The sequence below is a fragment of the Megachile rotundata genome, chromosome 16 (assembly GCF_050947335.1).
Source record: "Megachile rotundata isolate GNS110a chromosome 16, iyMegRotu1, whole genome shotgun sequence".
Lineage (NCBI taxonomy): Eukaryota > Metazoa > Arthropoda > Insecta > Hymenoptera > Megachilidae > Megachile > Megachile rotundata.
This window is the reverse complement of record NC_134998.1, coordinates 9,245,669-9,266,995: the sequence shown is the minus strand read 5'-3', so window position 1 is coordinate 9,266,995 and position 21,327 is coordinate 9,245,669. Positions and strand designations below refer to the sequence as shown.

The following is a 21,327-nucleotide window of genomic DNA, read 5'->3' as shown; positions in this document are numbered from 1 at the left end:
GCACGAATGTAAAAATATATAGATAGAGCATGAAGATCCCTGATTGGTCTAGTCTTTATTAATTTAACCAATCTAGTGCAAAGGAAACCGCACGAAATTTTAAATAAACCCTAGAATATTATTATAATACATAAATTGTGAGCTTATTACGTGAATATTCAAAACTGATTGACGTATACATGGATAACTAACTTACATTTAAAAAGACAAACATAATTTAGCTTTATTAGCATTAACATAGATTATGTCTAATTTACAAAAATCAATAAATAATAAAACTGTACCGAATAAATACTTACATACGAAAGCAAGCTGGTTCATTTTGTAATAAAAAATGAACAATAATTTGTTCGAGAATAATTAGTTTAAAAATGTTGAAGGTATTAAGAGGCATTAATATTACATGTTTTTCAAAATCGATATTTGCGCGCGTTTTTTCAGGACACAGTACTATTGGCGCCATCTGAAGACGAATTGCAGTATTAACCAAATGAAAAATTACGTTTTTTCCTTAAAAATAACGATCTTTGCGCTCCTTTAGGGATATTACAAAGATCTCTAATTGTAAAGGAATTAAAATAATACTGTTATAATTCCTCCATAGTATTAGGAACAAAATTAATACAAATTTCTTTTTTGTATATCAAAGCGTTTAGCCATCTAGCGGTGGAAGGCGAAAACTAAAATTCAATTTGAAATTAATGGTGGGGAATTTCTTTTTGGCCGTCATTTTCCCTAGGAAAGGTTGATTTACATTTGAATGCACATGTAAACAAAATTTTATTTCTTTTCAGAAATAAGTAGATAACAAAATATTTATTATTTTATTTATACCGATAAAAATAGATACTATTATTGATTCGTATTCAAAGAATTTTTATTGATATGTAATATATATTATGAATAAAATCTGATATGTTTATATATTAACCTAACATTGTGTATATGTCTGTATCACGTGGTTCTTAACCTCATGTGTAATTTAAAAGATGTAATAACAACTCGAATTTGATAAACAATTTGTTTAACTTTTTATATGATAATATACCTCTGTTTTATGCATAAGAATTTGTTTATTTAGTTCTTAATTAAAAGACACAATGAAGCGTTTGACTGAAGAACAAACAAAGCTTGTCTTGGAAAAATTAACAAAATAGTAAGTAATGAGTAACTGCTACTTTTCAGTATGATTAGAACTGACCAAATATATAACATTTAATTTTTAGTATTGGGGGAAATGTGAAATTGTTGATTGACCGTCCAGATGGAATTTATTGTTTTCGCTTAAGAAAAGACAGGGTATATTATGTTTCTGAGAAGATTCTGCCATTGGCAAGTATGGTAAATCCAGATCACCTAATAAGCTTTGGAACATGTTTTGGAAAATTTACAAAATCAGGAAAATTCAGATTGCATATTACGGCATTGTATCATCTAGCACCATATGCACAAGTACTTTAACTTTTTATTATGCTTCTTTTAATAAGTTGTACATAAACCTAATGTCTGTGGATTTTCCTTCCTAGTTTAAAATATGGCTGAAGCCATCTGCTGAACAGCAGTTTCTATATGGGCATCATGTTTCTAAAGGTGGCTTAAGTAGAATTACAGAAAATACACCTCAGTATCAAGGAGTAGTTATATTTTCTACAAACAACATACCACTGGTAATTAACGAATTCAACTGGAATATAAGTTTCCCATAATTACCAATAATTATTATTTTAGGGTTTTGGTGTCACAGCAAAAAGTACAATGGATTGTAAATATGCAGATCCAACAGCAACAGTGTGTTTTCATCAAGCTGACATAGGAGAATATATTCGGTCAGAAGACTCCTTAATTTAATAAACTTATGAAGACACCTTTAATGTATTTTAACAAAAAATATCATTAATAAATTATTATTACTTTGATAGATATATATTGAAGTTTCTTATTATACAGAAGATTTTATAAATTTACACATTTGAATAATGAATAAAGTTATGTTGTTATTTTTTATTTTACAACCATCGTACAATATGATAATTCTTTTTTCCAACCCTAAGAAGTGATATATTGTTACTTAATATATGTATACCGCGTACAATGATTTCTTCGGTATTTGTAATTTTTTGATAATTAATATAAAAACCACCAGCTTCTATAATTCTCCTTGCATCATTATTGGTTTTAAAGCAGTTAGCTTTCATAGCTAACTCATAAACACTGAGACCTGGTTCAGAGAGAAGCTCTACCACAGTAGCACCTTCCAGTGTCTGAACTAAATCATTTGCATTCATTCTTTGCAATGATTCAATTGAATTATCATAAAGAACAGCACTTGCTCTTTTTGCTGCCACTAGTCCTTCTTCTACGATAAGGTAGTTACACTTAACAGTAGTTCTTCTATTTATAAATTACTGAATCTACTTATAAATAATTGTTACTTACCTCCATGTACTAATAATGTAACTTTCTCTGCAAGAAGTTTTTGTGCTGTTCTATGTCCTGGCTGCTTAAAATGTTCCTGTACAATTTCTTTAATATCCTTTGTAGGCAAAAATGTCAAAAAATAAAGGAATTTTTCTACATCAGCATCTGTAGTTCTAATAAAATATTGATACAACTGAAAACTGGAAGATTTTGATGGAGAAAGCCAAACAACATTGCCAGTTGATTTTCCTAACTTCTCACCACCTTCAGCTGTGATTAGAGGTAGTGTCATTCCATAAACTTGTTTTTTAGTGTACCTGGTTACTAGATCATATCCAGATACTATGTTACCCATTTGATCTTGACCCCCAATTTGAAAATTACAATTATATGTGCGATGTAAATGTAGCCAATCATATGCTTGAAAAATTGGATAAGTAAATTCTGTGAAGCTCATTCCACTTTCAGATTGTAATCTGGATTGTACAGAAGCACGGCCTAGCATTGTACCCATTCTAAAATATTTCCCAACTTCCTTAATGAAAGAGAGAATATTTTGACTTTTGTACCATTCTATGTTGTTAAGTATTCTTATAGGAATCAATTTCTTTCGACCCTTATTAAAATACTGTTCATGATTTCTAATAATATTTATAATATCCCTTTTAATACCCTCTATATTTTGTTCAAGTACAACTTGTTCTATTTCAACACGTTCAGATTTTCTGTAGCTTGGATCTCCAATTAAACCTGTTGCTCCTCCTAATAAAATGATTACTTCATGTTTGCAGCGTTGCCAATGTAAAAGATTAATAAGAATTAACAAATTTCCTACATGCAAACTCTCTGCGGTTGGATCAAATCCAGCATAAATGCATTGTGGTGAACTCTTCATTAACTGCTTTATTTGAGATCTACAAATTTATTTTGTGTCAAATAGTCAATTTAATGTACAATGACTACTGATAAAGAATATGTTTGACATGTTCCTGACACTGTTCAAGTATAAACAGTAATACTTACTCATAAATATCAGGAAAAATATCTGCATATATTTGTCTATGTTCAATGTCTAGTATATGTTTTGTATTATGATAACACCGGTTGTTGAAAAACTTACTAAACAAACGTAACCTCAACAAGTTATTCATTTTTAATTACTGTTTTATTTATTTAGACAGGATATAAATAAATTGTAATATTATTCATCCAACCAATATTGGAGCATTTACTTTTAGTGCTATTTTATGTAAATCTTTTCTAATTGATGAAATGTTTACTCTAAAGAACATAACCTTAAATTAAGGTAACCTTAAATTAATCTTTTGTTATGAGTCGATAGATGGCTACACTGAGAATATGATTTTTAAGTAAGATAAAACAGATTTCGGGGAACTTCGACACAATCCCTATATCATCGACGAGATACAGTATAATGTGCGAACTGTTCCGAACACATAATCTGCATTTTCGGACCCACGAAGTATATTGAAGACAACGTAAAATCAATATTAATAAATATATAGCATATTAATCAATAAAATAAATATTAATTTAATTTTTTTACGAAAATGAAACGACTGGCGCCATCTCTCCGGCGAACAGGGTGAACTACACAGTTTTGAAACTGTAGTTTCATTAATTCCCACACACTGCCGCTAGACGGCGATACGTGACGGTTTTTTCGCAGTTTCACCCAGATTTCTTATTATACGTTTGTTAAATTAGATTTTTAATTTTTTTTACTTCGGGTATTATTAATATATATACAAGTATTTACTTTGATTAAAAATAGTTAAATTGACATTATGAGTGAAAAGCATATTTCAAGAGTATATGTTCATAAAGCAATCGATAATATAGGGAACATACTTCATTCGAATAGATGTCAATAGATGATAGTACCTAACAATAGGTAACAGTAAATTACAGTAGATAATTAGAGATCATCGAGACATGCATTAGCAAATATATGTCTAAAAATTTAGTGATATCTGACATTCTCTGAGTTTGTCAATATTATCCCCAACAATTATCGTTACTTAGAAAAATTGCCGAAATCAAGAGGTCTTTCTCATCACGGTTTCAGTAGCAGAGTAAATATCCTCTTTTTGTTGATTTTATGGTTACTGTCTTGCGAGAGAAAAGAAGCCGGCCTCCTAGATTGCTCAAGTCGTAAAATAGGGCATACCTTTAGCAAAAAGCCATTACATAATGCACTAGTGAAAGAAATAAAATTATAATTGCAAGTTGAATCGGTTTCTTGATGTTTCAGGAAGAGTTTAATAGAAGAATGTTGAAACTACAGCAATCAGTTGGATACGAGAGAATGTTTCTGTTCAGTCAATTAATTGTATCAAAGATTCAATTGATGGGCGACTGAAGAATTATTTTTCAATCAAATTTGATTAGGATAATTAAGTATAACCTTTCAAAAGGTAAAAGAATAACTATTATATTGAAAGTTCCAAGTTGTCAAATTCGCAAGTTTAGGTTAAATTTTTTTCAGATTTATAATTTTAAGAGAATGTAAGGAAAGATTCTCTTAAAATTACAGACAGATGATAGGATACAGCTCCTCGGCCAATTAAAGTTACTTTAAAGGAAAATAAGCCTAATTCCAGAGGGAAGAGAAGAACGCATCGTAGCATGACAAAAATGGCGGGAAACTGCGCGTCCATATTAAGGCAATCACCATGTGTTTTTTATACTCATTCCTGTATTATTAGAAACACGTATTCCTGGCGTAAAAAGTTGTTGCACGTTCGCTGTTAAACGAATCTCACTAACAAGCTATTGCGAAATGTACGAAACAAATTTATTTTACGTTTCAAATAATTATAGAGAGAGGCTTAAATGTGGTCCTTATTGGTTTTAATAAAACATACATTTTTTTGCAGTTATGCTATTTTAAAATGGACGCAAAAGGCACTATGTCCATAATTAATTAGCGTGATCATAAATTTTTCTCTGTATGAGCGGCAAATATACGAAAATAAATGGAGACTGCCAGGTAGCTGAAGGCCGCTTAAAACGATTATATTAGAAATGAAAGTTTAATTATTTGATCAATGAGATCATCAGATGACCTTCTATTACATGATTGCATGATTTGACGAAAATGTTTGACTAACATTCGAGGGCTCGTGAAACTGTGTAAATGTCTTAGGATTTAGGAGATGAGTAATTTGATATAAAATTATTTGAGTAATTTGATATAAAAAATATTAGAATTACATAAAATTAAGATACTAGTGAAAGCAACGTTGCTTTATAATACAAACTGTTACTCTGCAACTTTTGAATAAGATTAGGCTTTTTTATTTATTTTACTAAAGAGATTGTTTCATCAATGTCAGAATCGTTTTGACGGGGATATCTGAAAGGTAACTACAATAATACGAGGACCACAATTTTTGAAGCCTTTTGACCTAAATCCTTTGAATTTTTTCGTTCCGAGTCACTCGAATGTTTCGAAGGACGCCTAAATGATTGACGTATAATTACAAAATAGAAGATCGTTACTGGATGTCGAATTTCAGTTTCCGAAGAGTATTAGTACACCGTATTATGTCACGATTACGTAAAAGTGTCCTGCGTCGTTTATCTATTGAAAAGTACTTCTCGTTCTTCAGTTTTTTTTGCCCCGTGGAATGCAATTTTACCAAGTTTAGTTCTATTTAATTGAACTTAATTATCCGTATCTTAGCTGGCATAATAGAGTCCTCAAGTAGTGAGCATAAATGGAAATATATTTTTTACAAGTACTACTTTATTGTCTTATTGTCTCAGGTGCTAGACCCTTAATGCTCAACACGTGACACTATTTCCGGTTCTTAGGGAGTTCCACTGCTGATGTAATGGTTGCAGGTATTGTTAAGCTGTCCAAGGAGGAAAAATTTATTTTAATACTAAAACAAACTGGTCAGAATGCATTGATTTTCATCAAGATTACTGTGTGTACTTTATTAAGTTTATTTTTCAACTTCATCTTTAATTTCAGATATGCAAGATATTTATTGGAAATCTAGAATATGGCCTCATAGATGTCTACATATAAGGGTGACAGATTGAAGAATGTGAGAAATCTAAGGATTTTATTGATGTCAGCAAAAATATGGTTTAATCGGCGAAGATTGACAGTAACTAAGGAGTATTTATTTTCATCGTTAGAGAGGTGTCTTTCACATGCGGGGATTGCTCTATCCATTAAAGGACAAATAGATCCTTGCGTACTGCTTCGAGCAACTGCAGATTGCGTGATCGTTGTAAGTCGAGGAGAGTGATTCTGGGTCGGGGAACGACATAATTAATTTTCACGCACATCCATAACTCCACAGGCTTCACTAGGATTATATATCATGAAATGCTTCAGAACAAAATGAGTCACACCATTTTACTCTTCATTTTGAAAATGCTACCTGATGAAAAATTCTCAAAGTAAAATTCAAAATTGCTTCTAATTGCCACTTTTTCTACTGAAGTGTACCATCGCCAGTGCAACCTACTTTGCACTGTCATGTATCAGAAATACCATATACGGCATCGCTATTTCTACTATGCTAGACAACGAATCGATGCAACAGACGACACCCGGCTGAATTTCGATTTGTTGAAAATTCCCTTTCTAACGCACTGTCGCTTTTTACTCTGTTTAGGATTCTACTCCATGTTCCCATGGCCGTTCCGCATTTCGATCGGACGAAAGAATCCGCGAACCTTTCTACCTCCGAGCGGTTCGTTCTTCTGGTGGGACGTCCGGCGTTGAGTGATACACACACACCTATACGCTCATACATGGTGTCCTAGATTTTATCAATAAAACTTTGTCAGATATTATACTCTACGTACAGCGGTCCTGGTACAGAGTAATTTTTTAAAGATATACTTTCTTTTAATGGAGAGACTTAAATTATTTATTGTGGTAGTAAAGATTGTATGCACAGTTTATTAAATATGTTATCAGTAGCATAATCTGACCCATGTTTTAACAGCTTGTTTATTACAGATGTGAAACAAAGATGGTAAAATGTGGAGCAGCCTATACGTTCAGATACAAACAAGTGAGATAGACAAAGATGGCAAAATGTGGAGCACCCTATACGTTTAGATACAAACGACACTTCTCCTTTTCCCATTCACCAGACTTACGAGGTTGGTTACGTGCTCCTTGGTGGCATCGCGACCCATCCTGAAGCCGCGATTAAATCGTCCACTCTTCCTTGTGATTCTCTGTTCCCAGCGGTTCTCATGCAACTATGAACACCATTAGCGATACCGTACATTAGAGTCTCATTAAACTATTTGGATCATTAAGTTTTTATAAATGTCTATTGTGCACCCTGATGGCACCAAAGAATTCGCTTTCAATCTTCTGTTCCCAACTTCTTTATTTTTAAATCAAATACCTTAAATTCTTGGACGTAGTCGAAATTCTCAAATCTTTTAACTTCTATGTTGTTGAATTTAAAAATTCTTCAAATCTGCAAATTCAAAAATGCGTCAAGTTCTAAATTTTCAATTTTGTCAACATCCAAACTCCCAGAATCCCTCAAACCCATCTCCAAATTGTAGAAGCTCCCCAAATTCCAAGATCCACAGCCAGTCAATATTAATTGCCGGAGAAAATGTAAGTTTGATGAGCATGAATCATGCAAGTGAACTTTCATCCCAACGTAAGTACATCCAGGAAACATCTCTCATTACCAGTTGCAAACAACTATTTTCTAAACCTTCAAAAGGTCAATAACCAAGGTTTTTAAGTTCAATGAAACTTGCAGGACAAATTTACAGTCTGACAGAGTTAATGAAACCGAAACAGAAGCTGATGAAGAACGCGTAAGGATCCATGATTTGATAATCCCTTAGATTTGACGGCGAAAGAAGAATTGAAAAAAGAAAGTAGGTACGCGTACTCACGAAAAAATGATTTAGGTCAAATTCATTTTCGAGGTTCCCTTTCTCTGTTCGAGGACGAGACTTCCTCGCAGGAAGTGGAAGACTTACGGTTTCGTAAGGCTAAGATGCATGCGATACCCTTCTCTTTGCGAACCGACAGGACCGTTAGTGTCATTGAATCATGTATTTTACGCGTCATCGATCAACGCGATCACGATTTTCACCGTTTAACATCGACTTGCTAATGCAAACACGTTTTTGTTAAACTTCCTTGCACAATGATTTATCGAGTAATTAGCAGGTTTGCTTATTCCTTTCAATTTCGTGAGACTCGCGTTATATGGCCATGGACAGAGTAAGAATGCGTAGGGACTCTTTTGTATCGAACTTACAAATTCACTTTGGCGATTGATTTATTTGTACAAATTTATTTGTACGATTGATTGCATTAGTACGAGTCGTGGCAATATAACGCGATGTGATACAAGTAATACATACAAGTAATGTATGAAAGTATAATGCAACGCTCTGACATATGTTTTAGATACTATGAATGATGATACAGTGATGCTACACGTGACGATATATCATAATGCTGCACATGGCGATATAGCTCGCCGAAGTTACAATATATTACAGTATAATACGTGGAAATAATGGCGATATAGGAATCAGAAATAACAATGCGTGACAATACAATGCGTTAAAGTAACAGGGCGTGGCGATACAGCACGTACAAATAACAGTGCATAGAAATAATAATGCATGGCAATATAACGCGTGGATATAACAATACGTGACAATACGACGCGTGGAAATAACAGTACGTAGAAATAACAATGTATGACAATACAATGCGTTAAAATAGCAGCGTGTGGCTACACAGCACGTACAAATAACAGTGCATAGAAACAATAATGCGTGGCAATATAACGCGTGAATATAACAATACGTGACAATACGACGCGTGGAAATAACAGTACGTAGAAATAACAATGTATGACAATACAATGCGTTAAAATAGCAGCGCGTGGCGATGCAGCACGTAGAAATAACAGTGCATGGAAATAGCAATACATGGCAATACAACGCATGGAAATGACAGTGCATAGAAATAACAATGTATGACACAATGCGTTAAAATAGCAGTGGGTGGCACTACAGCACGTAGAAACAGTGCGTGGAAATAATATATGACAATGCAACGCGTGGAAATGACAGTATTTGACAATGTAACGCACAGAAATAGCGGTGAACGGCGATATAATGCACAGGAATATGTAGCTATACAATGTAATGTGATTCTAAAGTAATCTGATACTCACACATCGCCTAAGATTTCATTTAATAATAAAATTGACCGTTGCATCAAGAACTATAATTAACCTGATGCACCCTGATAATCCTATGATTAACCTAATCATAGGACTAGGTCCTATGACCTAACCTAAGTCATCTTAATTACAGTAGAACCTAACCTAATTCACTCTAATCATACTAGAATTTACCTTACTCTAACATACACCTACTCTATTGACATTTCTAAATAATCTAATAATTTTATTATTCACAGGCAATAGTATCATCTACATGAACATCACCAAAATCGTCTTCCCAGTTGACCATCCCAACAGAAAAGCAACGCGTTATGTAACTAGATACATAAATTGGTGTCCCTAGTCCGAGAAATCGATGCGAACAGGTATCGAATGTTTTAGAAAGTTATCAAATCCCTAACTTCCTTTGTCAAAAAGGATATCCTGGTCCTATAGAATCATCAGGATCCACGGAGGATCTCGTGTCCGGTGTTCACGGACGATTGCTCCTGTGGAGGATCGGGGGTATCTAGTCGAAGTTTATGGCACTAAACGAATAGGAAGGAAAGAAAAAGATTGCAAACGGTATCGGTGACAGTGGAGAAAGAGAGAAAGAGATTCGTCAGACGGTCTCATCAGCATAGGTGATGGGTCGAGATGCGAGTGGGGCCAGGGCTGGTATAAAAGGGGCACCGTGGCATCTGTGGAGCATCAGTCCTCTAATCCAAGGAACAGCAGCAACCATGAGGGCATTCATGGTGAGTCGAACTTTCGAGCTTCTCACTGACCCCTTTCTTCCTTGCGGGGGACCCTGCTTGTCCCCTGCGACCTCCCGCCATTTTTATCCTTTTTCTTCTTTCACTATTCTCCAGTGATTTGAGTGTCTATACGGAAATTTTTCATAGAATTTTAACAAATAGTGAATTTTTCTTCTGGGAGCTTTTAAAAGACTAGGGTTAATAATCATTATTATTCTAAAATAATGGTTTTGTAGGAAAATATTTCATTTTGGAACTGTGGATACTTTTCACTCAAAATTTATTCTACTGTTTTGAAATTATTATCTTATATTAAAATAGTAAATCTGTAGTTAATAGACTTGTGTAAGCCTACATTGTGCTCGGTGATGATTATAAGGTTATTGCTACATTTTTTCTAGTTTCCTTTCTCCATCTTGAAAAGCAATGTCACGATTTTGTACACTCTTCCTTTCTCACTTTCTTCAAGGGGTTTTAAACTATTTTATAATATTTATGAAACTCGGCTTCTAAATTTCAAAATTAACTCATTGCAAGTTCATCCGGGATTCATAAACACTTTACAAACATAAGGAAACAATTTTGAAATAGCCAGAAGTATAATTATTAATCCGCTTGCGTTTAACTTGGAATTGTATCGCGTATACTGAGACGACCGTCCACTGATTCAGGACAAAAAAGAAATTTCGAAAAGTCACACAGCAAATCGTCGGTAATTGTTCCTTCGAGAAAGTATCCGTGTGAGAAGATGACATAGAAAGAAAGAGAAAAGGAGAATTCGTGGGGAGGCGTCGAAAGGGAGAGGATACGGAGAAAGTAGGGAGAGTAGAGGGGTCGATGTCGACCCAGAACGCGACATAGATGCAATTGTATTCGATTCCGATTCTTCGATCAAGAGTAGCAATTATGAACTTGCTAGAAAAACTTTCCAATCCCATGTAATTCCATTATTCCGTTCAGCACGAAACTCTTCCGCTTTCGTTTCTTACTTTGGGGCGATATAACGCGAGGTCACGCGGTTAGATACGAATAGTGATACAACGCGAAATTGTACAAACCGTAGTGATATAACGCGAGATCGTGGTGCTACCCAAAATTATACAACGTGCGGTAATATTTCGCGGGACTATGACGTAATACTGTAATACGATACACTGAAGACTATACAACGCAAAATTATACTGTGTGAGACTATAACAGGAGACCATACAGGAAGATGTACAAATTTATATATAAGAATGCAAGTTTAGTCAACATATGACTATATGACTATATGACTGTATGACTACATGACTACATGACTACATGACTATATGACTATATGACTACATGACTATATGACTATATGACTATATGACTATATGACTATATGACTATATGACTATATGACTATATGACTACATGACTGTATGACTACATGACTTTATGACTACATGACTTTATGACTACATGACTATGACTACATGACTATATGACTATATGACTACATGACTACATGACTACATGACTATATGACTGTATGACTGTATAACTGTATAACTGTATGACTATATGACTACATAACTATATGATTACATTGCTATATGACTATATGACTACATAACTATATGATTACATTGCTATATGACTATATGACTATATTACTGTATAACTGTATAACTGTATAACTGTATAACTGTATGACTATATGACTACATAACTATATGATTACATTGCTATATGAATATATGATTATATGACTGTATGACTGTATTACTGTATAACTGTATGACTACATGACTACATAACTATATGATTACATTGCTATATGAATATATGACTATATGACTGTATGACTGTATTACTGTATAACTGTATAACTGTATAACTGTATAACTGTATTACTGTATTACTGTATCACTATATGACTATATGACTACATAACTATATGATTACATTGCTATATGACTATATGACTATATGACTACATGACTACATGACTATATGACTGTATGACTGTATAACTGTATAACTGTATGACTATATGACTACATAACTATATGATTACATTGCTATATGACTATATGACTACATAACTATATGATTACATTGCTATATGACTATATGACTATATTACTGTATAACTGTATAACTGTATAACTGTATAACTGTATGACTATATGACTACATAACTATATGATTACATTGCTATATGAATATATGATTATATGACTGTATGACTGTATTACTGTATAACTGTATGACTACATGACTACATAACTATATGATTACATTGCTATATGAATATATGACTATATGACTGTATGACTGTATTACTGTATAACTGTATAACTGTATAACTGTATAACTGTATTACTGTATTACTGTATCACTATATGACTATATGACTACATAACTATATGATTACATTGCTATATGACTATATGACTATATGACTGTATTACTGTATTACTGTATTACTGTATTACTGTATGACTATATAACTATATGACTATGTGACTATGTCACCATATTAACGACTGTGCGACTATACAACGCGAGACTACAACACGAAGCCATAACACGCGAGTCCACTGTATCGATCCTTATTGCATTCCCAAATCCCAAAATTTCAAAATGCCCCATCTAATATTAGTTACCGCCTAGCAAAGAAAAGCCTCAGACCAAAAGCTCAGCCACCCTAATCACCTAACCTTCCACTAATCGTTTACAGATCGTGGTTCTCGCCGCATCGGCGATGGCGCGACCGGAAGCAGGCTACTCTTACTCCCAACCCAGCTCTAGCTACGGAGCACCCGGAGGTGGTGGATCCACCGGGTTCGGAGGTGGACTCGGCGGAGGTCTCGGAGGTGGACTCGGTGGAGGTCTCGGAGGTGGCGGCGGTGGAGGCGGTTTCGGAGGTGGACTCGGCGGAGGATTCGGTGGCGGCGGTGGAGGCGGTTTCGGAGGTGGTTTCGGAGGCGGTGTAGGAGGAGGTTTCGGAGGCGGCGGCGGTGGTGGCGGTGGCGGCGGCTTCGGCGGCGGCACCCTCATCCAGAAACACATCTACGTTCACGTACCACCACCAGAAGCACCGGAAGACCGACCTTCCAGACCCATCGCTCCTCCACCACCACCACAGAAGCACTACAAGATCATCTTCATCAAGGCGCCCACTCCTCCGACGCCTACTGCTCCTGTTATCCCTGCTCTGCCTCAGCAAGACGAACAGAAGACGCTGATCTACGTGTTGGTTAAGAAACCGGAAGAAGCGCCCGAGATCTCTCTGCCTACCATTGCGCCTACCCAACCGAGCAAACCGGAAGTTTACTTCATCAAGTACAAGACTCAGGTGGGTGCACTTTCTTTTATGGGTTGGTACATGCTCGATGCGATCTGAGGATCTCTGATTCTCACTTTTCACTGAGAACTTAGAAAATAGTTCAGTGAACGCGCTTGAGTCTTATACGCGTGGCCATAGCGCGTTGGTTACGTGTGCTACTAATCACAACATGTGCAGAACGCGTGACAACTCGTCCTTTAGGAAATAGATTACATCTTATCGTGGGAGGACTACTTTTTCGGTTTATGACGTAAATATGCAAGTTTTATGAACATGAATTAATATTGTTGATCAAAATTGCAGAAGGAAGTCACGTCCGGAGGCGGTGGTGGTGGCGGTGGAATCGGTGGCGGAATCGGCGGTGGAATCGGCGGAGGCGGCGGCATCGGCGGCGGAATCGGCGGTGGCATCGGCGGTGGAATCGGCGGAGGAATCGGAGGCGGAATCGGCGGAGGAATCGGTGGAGGAATCGGCGGCGGCGTCGGCGGTGGGTTGGACGGTCACGGTGGCAGCGGGCCAAGCGGACCGAGCTCGTCGTACGGTGCTCCCAGCGCTTCAGGAGGGCCTTACTAGTCACAAATGCCCGTTGAACCCCCGCAGCTCCTCCTCCATTCACAATCGGACCCATCTTAACGCTCTGCGACACGCACGCATTCACGGCTTCGGCCACGGCTTCAGCCACGGCTCAACAGCGTCCCTTTTGGACGCGACTCTCTGTGATCCCACGTGGACGACCGCGGCGACGAGCAGGAACACGATCGAGGGACCAATCGATGGCAAGACATGGATCCTGCTCGCGATTCGGAGTTACACGATTAGCAAGAATTATGTGAGAACGACCACGATCATATGGATGACCGTGACGACCACGATGATAACCACGATCATGATGATGATGATGGCGATTCTAACGATGGTTAGAAGAACGATGACCAAGACGACGACGACGACGATTAGGATTACAAGTTTTTTTATACGTTACTTTTTGCAAGAAAACGGTGGCGAAATAAAGCTTTTTTTATGTATTTTTACATAAATACCGTCTGTCGTTCTATCATCTACCTTCCTCTCACATTCTACACATCTTATGTACAATAACCTTCTTTATACATTATGTATATAATACTATTTATATATTATAACAATATGTACAACAAATACTATATGTTTATATATAGTTATATTTATATCTATATATTTATACATAGTATTTATGTACACATACACATATACACTTATGCAATTATGACCAGGCAAAGAATTTTTGTTGAGTTCACGAATAGGTTAGAAGGTTAGGTAGGTTAGAAAGTAGGTAAGGTTAGGATTTGTATAACTTCGAATAGGTTAGGTTATATTTTTGCTTAATACAGTGTTTCGTAAACATAAATGTCGATTCGAGTTATGGAAAGTGTCAGAATGTAAAGTGAGTATAAAATTGGAATACAATAGAGCACATAAATTTGTGATTGAGGTTTTAGTTTAGTTGTCTGCGTTAATGATCGTAGACAAACTTTATCGCATGTGACAGGATCTCTAATTAGACGTCTTGAGAAGTTACTTTCATTTTGTATTACACTGGTATTCCATTATGCAAATTAATAGGGAGACATCTATTGGATAAGGATTTAGGTAATACTTTCTTCGTGAGTAAAAGTAGACAATCACAAAAGGTTCGTAGAAATATGACTGAGTGTGAGAATATGAAAATATAATGTGAGAAAGTAGGAATGCAAAAAATATGGGAATGTGAGAATCAGAGAATACAAAAATACAAACATAGAAAGCAAAGAGCAACAAACACTTAAATTTCACCAGACGGCGAATGCAAAGTTAGGGTCTAAACGTTGTTTCGAAAGTATTTGTCGAGCAAAACAAGATGTCGTTAAGAGCAGGGTAAACAATTTCCATTTCAATTCAAGCCTTGCGTTACTCGCTTATTTGCGCGAACAAAGAGAAACCGAGGACATGGTTTCGTATCATACAGTTCTGTATATGATGAGATAAACCGTGTAAGCGATTTATTGTGCAAGGAGCTGTCTACCAAGCTAGGAAGCGTTGTGACCCACCACCCTGTGGGAAACCCCGCTGCGAGGTCCACCTACGCGAAATGTTGGCTTGCATCACCTTGCTGAAAGATTTGTATCAAACGCGTTCAAACTTCCACGGTTCAAGCATTCAAAGCTGACGAAAGATTTAAGTTTTCTAGCTTTTTGTATATCATTGTGTTTCAATATTTTCATATCGCTATTCTCATACTGAAACGTTCCCACATCTCCACATTCTCACACTCTCAGACTCCTATATTCTCATACAACTACATTTCTACCTAACTACATTTTTACAGTTATAATACAAAGTTGAAAATATGGGGCAAAGCTTTTAATTCAACAGTGCAATCGAATACCCTCAAATAAACAACGCAAATAGTTGTGTAAAACTTCAAATTTTGAAACTAGGCTAGGCTTGTTTGCTTTCCGGAGCGGCGGCAAACTCTTATTTTCACGAAAGTAAATCGCGAAGATTCGACGACGAAGCCCGACCTCGGACGTTCATGGAGAGTGGCTTCTCGGTGACAGAGAGGGAAGACTCTTCATCTTGATTAGTAGCTGTTTAAAGAATAGTGAAAGTTTCTCTGGCTTGCGTCACGACGCCTTTCCCGAAGAAGACGCGGAAATCGACGCCTTCCTCTTACACGGACGATCAATCTTTTCCGCGACTATCGTCTCTCTAACAAGTTTACTATTCTAACGCCATGTTCCACGCCACCGAACGCTCGCAATTTATATTTCTGACTGGTGTTACTTCTCTTTTTTCGTTCGCCTTCTTTAGCCGATAACCAATTAAGGGCGTGTAATCGATGCCTTAGATATCCTTTGTGAAAGAGAAAGTGCACCTGTTCACCGATAAATCTACAACCGATGTTATATAGAGAGTTTCACGAGATGAGTTGCATGCTATCTTATTGATACACGGAAGAAACTTTCGAGGTCACGTGTCTTTTTGGGGTACGATATGAACAGGATTCATTCGGTGCACATTTTCAGAAAGAAATGGTTACAATAGTCGAATAGTCTAGTGGTTAACATTATTCCATTTCGTTGTAATACGGAAAATCATGTACGAATCGATTGAACATCTTCTGCGGTGTACCAATTAAAAAAGATGATGGTGCACATTTGATAAATGGGCCCGCCTTTCCAGCCCATTTTTCTCGTCTTTTAAATTTGTGGTCATCTGCCGATACGCAAAAACTTCGGTGAAAGGTATAATCGATAATAAAAAAGAGGAACAAAAGGCGCAAGATGGGTCGAGGTAAATGAACTTCGAGGAGCGATGGATTGTAAGTTCAAATGCGTACATCCTTGGATCCATATAGCCTCAGTGTATCCTTCTATATCTCCAGATCCTAGGTGTTTAGATGTTCCCTAGTGAGAATAATGAAGGTAGAGTTCTGCTACATAACCTAAAAAATTATTTTTGCATTAGAATGATATTATAATAATATAAAAAACATTGGAAAGTATAATAATGTAATAGACAAGGTTTGATACCGAACCTTCCAAATGGAGTTAGCTCCAATAACGATTTCACCGATGCTCTAATATCCTGCATCTAATCAAGGAACCGATTCCCATCGGTCGCAAGCAAAAGGAGAAAGCAACGTGAAGGAACAAGGAGAGCAGTTCGAAATTTGTTCTGATTTTTTCGAAGGAGGTCGAGGAATGACCTTTGAATGAAGCCGGTCGCCTCGTGTCTCACTTTTTACTTCTTTTTCGCTGATACGTACAGATCCTCGGGAGTTACAGGAAGCCGAAAAGAGGCTCACGTGGTGCAATGACCATGTGAAAGTTGCCTGCTGGCAGACGACTCCCTTCCTCCTCCCTCCTCGATGTTGGTGTATCCCGCGTCGAACTCTCCCCTCTACGCTCTTTCGCGATGTGTTTTCCAGGGTTTCTCAGCCACACACGCACGTATTTACGTACACACGATTTCTTACGAGAGCATCTTCTCAGCTGCGTAAGAACGTGAGAGAGAGCCCGCTTTCGTTTACTCCTTCTTCCTTTCACGACGCTAACGCACTCGTGCCCGCTTTCCCCTCGATTCATACTGTCTGACGCACTCTTACTCACCTCTCGACCTCCTACTCTTCTTCTTCTTACTCTTATTTCTCCTGTTTTATCTTCGATTTCATTAATTCGTTGTATGCATGTCGGGACTCGATCTTGCTTGTTCTTATTCAGATTCGTTCCCGCCTTTTTATCTTGTACTCGATAAGCTGGTGATTCATTAGGGATCTTCTTTTTCCACTGCGAAATCCTGTACATTTGCCTTCTTATTTATTAACAGGAGTATTAACTAGGGGTATTTATGAGATATCTAGAATATATAGGGGAGTATAGCACACTTAGGATATAGAGAAAACCTAGGTATAGAGATATATACATATACATATGCATATACATGTATGCAGATACATCTCTGTATGTAGGAACCTGAGGTTATGTCAAGTACAGAGGTATAGATATATACAGAGTATAGAGGAATTGAGATATAAGTATCTACACATAGGAATATTGATAGTAGCCTAAGGATACAAGGATCCAGAAGCTTGCATATATTTATACATTAATTTATATTAATGTACGATTAATTTCAATTCCATTAGCAGCACGAATACGTGAAATGTTACCAGTTTATTATGCAAATCCAATATCTTAATGTTAAATGTCGTAGCGTTCTAATTTTCCGCAACTATCGCAGCTCATGTTGCAGTTTATGAAACACAGCAGAATCTAAGCTGAAGTTTAAGACATCCATAGCAAAAAATGTTGAAAGTTCCTGCAGTTTCCTTTCCCTGTCAAATGATGCGCACATACTTTCTTCAGCCGTTAGAAAAAAGATTTAATAACAGGTAATTTTGAGCGTCCAGTAAATACGTAACCTCAAATTCGATAAATTTTGCAGATAAACAGTATTGTGTTCTGTAAATGACTCGACGATTATTGCGGAATATTCACATTTGTATTGTATAGAAATTGCTTGTACAAATTTCGATGTTGATAATTTATTTCTGTAGTTTATCGTTCTACCGTAATTTGAAGTGAATCGTTGCCTTCTACGTCTCGTTCCCTTCACGCTTGTTTCTCTCCAAATTTCGCAAAATCAGTGTGACGAGGTCGATGAAGGAAATTCCTGCCGCATCCAGGATTGCTTCTAGAAGATACTTGTAGATAATACACATTCCGCGAACTCGTCTTGCACTCGTTCTTGTTTTGAAATACGACTCGTGTGGGGAGTGACCGTAAGTCACACACCGCGTACGCAATCGAATTACGGCTGAAAATATTCGAAAATTGTAGACGAACATCTTTTCTAGTGAAAGTATCTAAAGACAAACTCGTAACTGCTAAGGAGTCTGTCGATTATTTTTGGTATAAAACAGACGTAAAAACTTGTGGACAGTGAACGTTACGGTTGATTAATAAACCTCTGCATCAATTTGCTAAAAAAATTCGATCAACTTTCTTTAGCATGCAATTTACATTTTAAATTGCATGCGTTTATATCTTTTATCTTTGGTTAATGAAGTAAGTAATGGAGAGTAATGTCGAAACGATAATGTTACACTTTATCTTCATTACCTTACCGTGCTCATTATTCCGTAATACGGGTATTAAAATTTTAACAGCCGCTTGCGCAAGTAAAAGTGTGTATCAGAAACCTTTATTGTCGAACGTCAATTCCTTCAGTCACCACTTTTGTTCCATTATCCATCGTTTATTCGTTACATAATTTTCTTCTTTTGTCTAAACACAGTTTTATTAAATTATTAAATTGTAAAAACATGAAATTGTAAAATTGATATAACCTTTAATTTGTATAGTTCAAAATGGCCGTACAATGTATAACATTAATTATAACGGCGAGCCGACTACAAATATCCGTGGGAAGTGTGTTACTAAAATTAAGGAATCATTTTATTCGTTAACAAGTATATCTCGGTTACTAATGATGATTAAATACAATGAGTAATAATTACTGAACTCCTTAAATGAATTTGCTCTTCCATCAGATTTAATTGACAGTTATCTTCGTTGTACATCTAAGTTTCTCTAACATCGATTCAAACATCGGGAATAAATTATTCCAATTAAATGTGCAATTGTACAAGGAAATTTTTTTATTCAAGTTACAGATGTTTTTGATACTTTGTGTGATGGTTGTAATTTGCATTGAACTGATGACTTCCGTCGGAAACCAGCGTCATAGACTACATAATTGACTCTTTAATTCAATTGAACCGTTCGACGTCCATGCACGATCGGTTACACGTGATACCACGGTGTACGTAGTATTCAGATACTAGGTAAGAAAAAGGAAAGTAGTGAAACGCAATTGGTATTTTGCTATTATGCAGCTTATCGGCTCGTCCGGGAACGTTTATTGGCCTTATGACCTTAGCTTTCACTCGATTAGGTCCTCCTCTTCCTTGTTTCACTATTCGCGTACACGCGTTGCATCCAGCTATATTTCCATTTTCGTATTTAGCATTAAGATCACGTTATTTGCACAATTAACTTGAAGCAATTATGTCACTTAGAAAGCACTACATGCTCACTGCGTTTCAAATTGTTTAATTGTTGTATTAAGTAATTTATAAACCCATTTATCAATCAATTAATCATGTTGTGTAAAAGTTAATCAAAGCAGAAAATAATGTGCGACATTCGGCTTAAAAGAACGCGCAATTTGAAAACTACAATGTTCACTCCATCTAGTAGTGAACAGCGAAACTACTAGCATTGAAAATTATTCTTTTTTATCTTAGGCTAATTCTAATCAACCTAAGGTTTTATGGTGCTTGTGCCGCCATCTAGCGGTAGAAAAAGGGAACTAATTAAAGTGCGGTTTCAAAAGTGTGTAGTTCACCCTGTTCGCAGGAGAGATGGCGCCACTTGTTCCTTTCTTTTTTTTTTTAGAAGTTCAATTAATATTGGTTTTATTGATTAAAACGCTATATATTTATTAATATTGATTTTATGCTGTTTACAATATATTCCGTGGGTCCGAAGATGTGAATCATGTGTTCAGAACTGTCTGCACACTATACTGTGTCTTGTCGGTAATATAGAAAACATTGGCCAAAAACCCACAAATGGTTTTTTCAAAATCATTTGAAAAAAGGAGATTTTCCTCCTAAATTTTATGTTAAGCACCAAAAATGTCTTCTCATAATTCTGTATTACATTAATATATTTTTTCAAAGTATACATACATATACACATCAAACTTAAAAATCTATCACAAATTAAAGTATAAATATTTCATAATACATAAACTGTAGCAGTTTCTGCAAATGAAAGAAATGATAGGTATAAAGGATTCAGCAGTTTTAATTCCGTGGAATGTGAATATTTTCATTAGTGTAATACGCTTAAGATTTTTAGAAAGATTTATAATTTAATATATTATGTACAATTCTAAAATGTAACTTAAATATTAATAAATTGGACAATTTCGAATTCCATAAATAAACAGTTAATTAAGTGAACTATACGTTGTGCGTAAGCGTCCGCGCTTAGACACCACAGGAATTTGAAAACTACAAAAGTTT

General features: G+C 36.0%; 4 protein-coding genes and 1 long non-coding RNA gene across 22 annotated transcripts; 3 read left to right on the top strand and 2 right to left on the bottom strand.

Moving 5' to 3' along the window:
• Nucleotides 1-729: 729 nt before the first annotated feature.
• On the bottom strand, nucleotides 730-3,820 carry TyrRS-m (Tyrosine--tRNA ligase, mitochondrial). The gene is made up of 3 exons (XM_003707479.3): nucleotides 3,442-3,820; nucleotides 2,437-3,332; nucleotides 730-2,356 (listed from the first exon to the last, which is right to left on the bottom strand). The coding sequence occupies exons 1-3, from the start codon at nucleotides 3,567-3,569 to the stop codon at nucleotides 2,007-2,009; spliced, it is 1,374 nt and encodes a 457-aa protein (XP_003707527.2). The 5' UTR covers nucleotides 3,570-3,820; the 3' UTR covers nucleotides 730-2,006.
• LOC100878017 (60S ribosome subunit biogenesis protein NIP7 homolog) lies at nucleotides 1,014-1,922 on the top strand. The gene is made up of 4 exons (XM_003707459.3): nucleotides 1,014-1,156; nucleotides 1,227-1,452; nucleotides 1,527-1,667; nucleotides 1,729-1,922. The coding sequence occupies exons 1-4, from the start codon at nucleotides 1,101-1,103 to the stop codon at nucleotides 1,846-1,848; spliced, it is 543 nt and encodes a 180-aa protein (XP_003707507.1). The 5' UTR covers nucleotides 1,014-1,100; the 3' UTR covers nucleotides 1,849-1,922.
• A 519-nt stretch (nucleotides 3,821-4,339) lies between the features above and the next one.
• LOC143265970 (uncharacterized) lies at nucleotides 4,340-6,187 on the top strand. Its single transcript, XR_013040807.1, has 4 exons — nucleotides 4,340-4,514; nucleotides 4,694-4,856; nucleotides 4,928-5,223; nucleotides 5,319-6,187. It is a non-coding gene; the product is annotated as an uncharacterized LOC143265970 (long non-coding RNA).
• Nucleotides 6,188-9,877: 3,690 nt separating this feature from the next.
• TwdlT (TweedleT) lies at nucleotides 9,878-14,749 on the top strand. Its single transcript, XM_076540782.1, has 4 exons — nucleotides 9,878-10,018; nucleotides 10,089-10,390; nucleotides 13,104-13,721; nucleotides 14,016-14,749. Exons 2-4 carry the CDS (start codon nucleotides 10,280-10,282, stop codon nucleotides 14,283-14,285), a joined length of 999 nt encoding a protein of 332 aa, XP_076396897.1. The 5' UTR covers nucleotides 9,878-10,018; nucleotides 10,089-10,279; the 3' UTR covers nucleotides 14,286-14,749.
• Nucleotides 14,750-15,036: 287 nt separating this feature from the next.
• On the bottom strand, nucleotides 15,037-20,447 carry LOC105663780 (uncharacterized). 18 transcript variants are annotated; one of them, XR_013040803.1, is made up of 7 exons: nucleotides 19,758-20,447; nucleotides 19,582-19,671; nucleotides 19,360-19,519; nucleotides 18,803-19,049; nucleotides 18,655-18,694; nucleotides 17,269-18,567; nucleotides 15,037-17,175 (listed from the first exon to the last, which is right to left on the bottom strand). XR_013040803.1 is itself a non-coding variant. In XM_076540783.1 (5 exons), the coding sequence occupies exons 4-5, from the start codon at nucleotides 18,035-18,037 to the stop codon at nucleotides 17,167-17,169; spliced, it is 204 nt and encodes a 67-aa protein (XP_076396898.1). In that variant the 5' UTR covers nucleotides 18,038-19,049; nucleotides 19,360-19,519; nucleotides 19,582-19,671; nucleotides 19,758-20,447; the 3' UTR covers nucleotides 15,037-17,166. The 18 variants fall into 18 exon arrangements, 1 of the variants encoding a protein (XP_076396898.1); XR_001097180.2 differs by having other exon boundaries at nucleotides 15,037-16,946; nucleotides 17,071-17,175; nucleotides 17,269-19,049; XR_013040791.1 differs by having other exon boundaries at nucleotides 17,269-17,725; nucleotides 17,843-19,049.
• Nucleotides 20,448-21,327: the final 880 nt, after the last annotated feature.